Consider the following 6,650-nt stretch of genomic DNA (forward strand, 5'->3'; position numbering starts at 1 on the left):
ACTAAAAAATACTTGGGACATCCAACTCGATCCATTGAGGTTGAAATTTAAAACAGTTAATGTCAGGTTTAGGCTGAGGACATTCCAAGTATCCCAGATAGCACTAACCATCATACCAGTGGTGGTTTCTGACTTTTCTACATTATATAAACGTGCATATTAAATATTACTAAAACACCAGTACTTACAGTTCACCAGTAGCTGTATTTAGGGCTGATGTGTGACCCAAAGAGTTGTGGCAACGCACTGATAGTTTCCATCGTTAGACACCTTGACTGGACTGAAGTGCAGAGATGTTAGAGATGGTGATTCAGAGTCAAGTGTTGTTCAGGACCAGAGGACAGTGTCCTTCATCCAGTAGATGGTCATAACGCCCGGTGACATCACAGGTCAGGTTAGGTTGTCAGATGATATTTGGTATTTGTTTCGTTTCACCATCACTGACGTTATAGCCTCTGTGGACAGAGGAAGTGTATTGCTTATGTACAGTATCAAGATTTGTCATTTGATCAAATGGTTAGTTCCCACACAAAAAGTTGGATACATAAAACAAAATATTATATAGTGTGTTGTTAAACTCAGCAAAAAAAAAGAAACGTCCTTTTCAGGACCCTGTCTTTCAAAATAAATAACTTCACAATCTTCATTGTAAAGGGTTTAAACACGTTTCCCATGCTTGTTCAATGAACCATGAACAATTAAAGAAACATGCACCTGTGGAACAGTCATTAAGACACTAACAGCTTACAGACAGTAGGCAATTAAGGTCACAGTTGTGAAAAACTTAGGACACTAAAGAGCCTTTCTACGACTCTGAAAAAACACCAAAGAAAGATGCCCAGGGTCCCTGCTCATCTCAGCGTGAACGTGCCTTAGGCATGCTGCAAGGAGCATGAGGACTGCAGATGTGGCCAGGGCAATACATTGCAATGTCTTACTGTGAGACGCCTAAGACCACCTCAGGGAGAAGGACGGACAGCTGATCAACCCTCGCAGTGGCAGACCACGTGTAACAACACCAGCACAGGTCGGTACATCGAACATCACACTGCGGGACAGGTACAGGATGGCAACAACAACTGCCTGAGTTACACCAGGAAAGCACAATCCCTCCATCTCGGCTCAGACTGTCCACAATAGGCTGAGAGAGCTGGACTGAGCTTGTGAGCCTGTTGTAAGGCAGGTCCTCACCAGACATATCGCAACAATGTCGCCTAGGCCACAAAATCCACCGTCGCTGACCAGACAGACTGGCAAAAAGTGCTCTTCATTGATGAGTACGGTGTTCTCACTAAAGGTACTGTTCGGATTCGCGTTTATCTTCAAAGGAATGAGCATACACCAAGGCCTTACTCTGGAGGATCGATTTGAGGTGGGTCCGTCATGGTCTGGGCGGTGTGTCACAGCATCATCGGACTGAGCTTGTTGTCATTGCAGCCATCTCAATGCTGTGCCGTTACAGAGGAAGACATCCTCATCATGTGTACCCTTCCACAGGCCTCATCCTGACATGACCCTCCAGCATGACAAATGCCACCAGCCATACTGCTGTTCTGTGCGTGATTTTCCTGCAAACAGGAATGTCAGTGTTCTGCCATGGCCAGCAAAGTGCCCGATCTCAATCCATTGAGCATGTCTGGGACCTGTTTGATCGGAGATGAGCTAGGCGATTCCCCAGAAATGTCCTAAACTTGCAGGTGCCTTGGTGGAAGAGTGGGTAACATCTCACAGCAAAACTGGCAAATCTTGTGCAGTCCATGAGGAGGAATCACTCAACTTAATGCAGCTGGTGCCACACCAGATACTGACTGTACTTTGACCCCCCTTGTTCAGAAAACATTATTCATTTCGTTATTTTGTTCACAGCGTCTGTGGAACTTGTTCAGTTTATGTCTCAGTTGTTGAATCTTGTTATGTTCATACAAATATTTACACATGTTAAGTTTGCTGAAAATAACGCAGTTGACAGTGAGAGGACGTTTCTATTTTTGCTGAGTTATATATATATAAAAACAAATGGTGTACATCTGATGGATTGAAAATACTTTTTATATTACTGTTTTATATATTTCCTGTTTATTATCATGACTCTCTTAGTATGATTTTATATCTTTAGAGATTAAAAGTATTTAGGTCAAACTCTGTGTATGAGAAGAGTTTAATTTATAGTGGACTGCAGTGACAGTAGGAATGTATCTCCCAAGGCTCTCCTGCACTGATGGACAGTCCCTATGATATGCACGGAGGAGCACAGATAAATCCTGACTGATGATATGCAACGGATGAGCTCACGATAAGCCTTATATATGCACGGAGAACAGATAATCCTGGCTGATGATAGTGCACGGAGGAGCACAGATCAAATCCTGACTGATATTGACGAGACACAATAAATCCTATGATATAGCACGGAGGAGCACAGATAAAATCCTGGCTGATGATATGCACGAGACTACAGATAAATCCTGGCTGATGTATGCAACGGAGAGCACAGATAAATCCTGACTGATGATATCACAGGAGCACAGATAAATCCGGCTGATATATGCACAGGGACACAATACATCTGCTGATGATATCACGAGGAGCAAAGATAAATCCTGGCTGATGATATGCACAGGAGGAGCACAATAAATCCTAACTGATGATATGCATGGAGGGAGCACAGAGATAAATCCTGCTGATGATATGCACGAGAAGCACAGATAAATCCTGACTGATGATATGCATTGGAACACAATAATCCTTGCTGATATATGCACGGAGGAGCACAGATTAAATCCTGACTGATGATAATGCACCGGAGGCACAGATAAATCCTGGACTGATGATATGCACGGAGGAGCACAGATAAATCCTGACTGATGATATGCACGGAGGATGATAGATAATCCGGCTTATGAATGCACGGAGGAGCACAGATAAATCACTGACTGTGATATGCACGGAGAGCACAGATAAATCCTGGCTGATGATATGCACGGAGAGCACAGATAAATCCTGGCTGATATATGCACGGAGGAGCACAGCTAAATCTGCCTATATATGCACGGAACACAGATAAATCCGGGTGATGAGTATGCACGGAGGAGCAAGAATAAATCCTGGCAATGATATGCACCGGAGGAGCACAGATAAATCCTGGCTGATGATATGCACGAGGAGCCAGCTAAATCCTGGCTGATGATATGCACGGAGGAGCACAGATAAATCCTGGCTGATGTATGCACGGAGGAGCACAGATAAATCCTGGCTGATGATATGCACGGAGGAGCACAGATAAATCCTGACTGATGGAAAAGTACATCTTTGTGGAAGGAGGGGTGAGAGCTCAAGGTATAAGTGAACACTGCACTGTACTGAATGGATGTATTTTGCTGTACATCCACGAGTAAAGATTTGAAATGTTTGGGCTCTTTTGTATAATAGTATGTTTATGTAATTCTTATCAGATTGTAAATGAACACAAAACAAAGAGAAATCTGAAGTCTGTCTACCAATGACGGTGAGCATCTTGGAAGCAAGCTGTTCCTGCCATTGATGTTGTTGAAGGCCACACAGGTGTACTCCCCATGACTGGCTAAGGTCAGTGGGCATCTCACCACGACCCACCTGGGAGCCTTGAAAACCACTGAAACTGGCGAGGCTGAAGAGGAGCGAGCAGTTTAAGGTCAAGTTGTGTCCGTGTTCTCCTTATGCTGGTCCCGTTATAACAGGCATCTCTGGTCCATCTATAATACAAAAGACAATCAGCTAGACCCAACATCTGACTGTCACTCAATAGAGGTTATTGGCCAGAAGGTCAAGGGTCATCAAAATATTAATGATGTTAAGAGTGATCTAAACATTTACATTACTTTACTACAATATTTATTAAGGAAGTTCTCAAAGATTCCACCTTAAGCCGTGGGGTTAAAGTTGAACTTATAGCACTTGTGCACCTTTAAGAGCGTAGTATCTAGAACCAAAAAAGGGTTCTTGGCTGTCCCCACAGAATAACCCTTTGAAAAACCCTTTTGTTCCAGGTAAACCGTTTTGGCTTCCATGTTGCACCCTTTCCACAGAGGGTTATACATGGAACAAAAAGAGTTCTACCTGAACCAAAAAGGGTTCTCCTATGGCAGCAGCAAACCCATTTGGAACCATTTTTCTAAAGAGTAACTCACAGTTCACGATCAGTCTATAGTTTGGGCTGGTCATGTTCTAGGGGTTGAAGCAGAACACTGATAGTCTCTGTCAGAATGCTGGACGGAGTTGAATGTCAGTGATTGTTGTTCATAGAGAAGTCTGTTCTGTTGTCAGCATACAGAGAGCCAGCCTTCCCATCCATGAATGGAGTAAACCGTTCCAGCGTGCAAGGTCAGAAGAATCTCTCATTCAGTATGGTTGGACCAATGACTTTCACAATGGTCATGGTCACAGGTGCTGTGGAAAAGAGTAAAGTTTTTCAACTTATATATCTCAACTTCATCTAATTATACTGTAGTTCAACAGCACAATACTGTCTAAAACCAACAGAACACAAAACAAATTAAAGAATTATAGTCCCTTGATATTAAGTAGCAGTTACTGACTCACCAAGACGTGAGCACTTGGAGACAGTGCTGTTTCTCAGTGACGTTGTAAGGCCACACAGGTGTACTCCCCATGACTGGCTAAGGTCAGTGGGCCAGTCTCATACCTGAGCCAGTCGCACCTGGGAGCCTTGAAAACCAGCTGAACTGGCTGGGAGCTGAGAGGAGGCAGAGCAGTTGAAGGTCACGATGTGTCCTGTCATTGCTATATTCGGACTCATGAAAACAGGTCTCTCTGACCATCTGAAACACAATAATGAAGATAGATAGAGAATTACTATTGGAACTGCCATTAGTGCATTTGCTTGTCTGACCCCACATACCCAACCATCCCCTTGCTTTATTACATTGGTGTCAGAAGTGGATCCAAACTTACCCCAACTCCATTACTATGAATTCCATCTTGCCTTCATATAGAGTCAAATTAGAATTAATTGCAGATAAGTTTGGTTTTGCCATAAAACACTCACAGTTGACGATCAACTGTATTCTGGGCTGGTCATGTTGCTGAGGGGTTAGAGGCAGAACACTGATAGTCTCCTGTCAGAATGCTGGACGGAGTTAAGGTCAGCGTATTGTTGTTCATAGAGAAGTCTGTTCTGTTGTCAGCATACAGAGAGCAGCCGTCCTCATCCAGAATGAGTAAAATTGTTCCAGAGTTCACAGGTCAGAGAATGTCTGGTTCAGTATTGGCTGGATCCCATGCTTTCACCATGCATAGGTACTGGATCTGTGAAGAAAACGTCATATCACAGATATTGACTCATACACACTGCATGTTGAAAGCCTATATCTACAGTACAATTAAACAGTTTAGATGTCTCTTCCGTCTTACCAAAAACTGAGCATCCTGGAGACAGTTCTGTTTCTGCCAGTGATTGTTGAAGGCCACACAGGTGTACTCCCATACTGGCTAAGGTCAGTGGGCCAGTCTCACCTGAGCCAGCGCCACCTGGGAGCCATTGAAGAACCATGAACTGGCTGGGAGGCTGAGAGGAGGCCGAGCAGTTGAAGGTCACGTGTTCCGTGTCTCTAATCGTCCGTAATACAGCAGGTCTCTCTGGTCCACATTAATAAACAAAGACAATCAGCAGACCCAACATGCTGACTGGTCACTTCAATAGAGTTATTGGCCAAAAGTCAAGGTCATCAAAACATTTAAATGATGTTAGAAGTTGGATCTTAAACATTACATTGACTTACACAAGATTATTAGAAGTCTCAAATCCAACCCTAACCGTGGAAAGTGAACTTTATACACTTTGTTAGCACCTTTTTTCCGAAGAGCGTAGTTTATCAAACCAAAAAAGAGTTCTTGTGCTTCCCCACCGAATAACCCTTGAAACAACCCCTTTTGTCCAGGTTAGAACCTTTGCCTCCATGTTGCACCGTTGCCAAGAGGTATACATGAACCAAAAAGAGTTCTACCTGGAACAAAAAGGGTTCCCTATGGGACAGCAGCAACCATTTGAACACCCATTTTTAAGAGTATTACTCACAAGTTCACATCAGTCATAGTTTTGGCTGTCATGTTGCTGAGGGTGGGAAGCAGAAACACTGATAATCTCCGTTGTGCAGAATGCCTGGACCGAGTTGAAAATTGTAGGTAATTGTTGTCATAGAGAAGTGCTGTTCTGTTGTCGAGCATACAGAGCCAGCCGTCTTCATTCCAGTGATGGAGTTAAACCCGTTCAGCTGTGTCGCACAGAGAGAAATCTCTCTTCAAGTATTGGTTGACTCCAATGACTCTTGCACAAATGGTCATGGTCACCAGTGCTGTGGAAGATAGATCAAATGTTTTCCAGCAACTTATATCTGAACTTCCATCTAATTATAGTGTAGTTCAACAGCACCATTATCACTGTCTCAAAACCAAACATGACACCACAAAAAACAAAGAAGGAATTTTTCCCTTATTTTAAGTAGCAGTTACTGACTCACCAATGACGGGAGCATCTTGGAGACAGTCTGTTTGACAGTGAGCGTTTTAAAGCCACACAGTGTACTCCCCATGACTGGCTAAGGTCAGGGCCAGTCTTGTACACCTGATCCGTCGCTAACCTGGAGCCGTTGAAG

At 43.5% G+C, this 6,650-nt stretch overlaps 1 protein-coding gene across 4 annotated transcripts in view; it reads right to left on the reverse strand.

The window, feature by feature from the left end:
- The window catches only part of LOC112080467 (cell adhesion molecule CEACAM5-like), a 92,153-nt gene that overhangs the window by 80,417 nt on the left and 5,086 nt on the right, over positions 1-6,650 (reverse strand). The window contains exon 8 of one of the 4 annotated variants that reach the window (XM_070442598.1): positions 3,671-3,731. The exons of the other annotated variants lie outside the window; for them this stretch is intronic. Coding sequence (XP_070298699.1) covers positions 3,694-3,731 — 38 coding nt within the window. The 3' untranslated portion in view covers positions 3,671-3,693. The remainder of the gene's footprint in view (positions 1-3,670; positions 3,732-6,650) is intronic. 4 annotated transcript variants of the gene reach the window in all.

The sequence above is a fragment of the Salvelinus sp. IW2-2015 genome, unplaced genomic scaffold (genome assembly GCF_002910315.2).
Source record: "Salvelinus sp. IW2-2015 unplaced genomic scaffold, ASM291031v2 Un_scaffold16327, whole genome shotgun sequence".
Lineage (NCBI taxonomy): Eukaryota > Metazoa > Chordata > Actinopteri > Salmoniformes > Salmonidae > Salvelinus > Salvelinus sp. IW2-2015.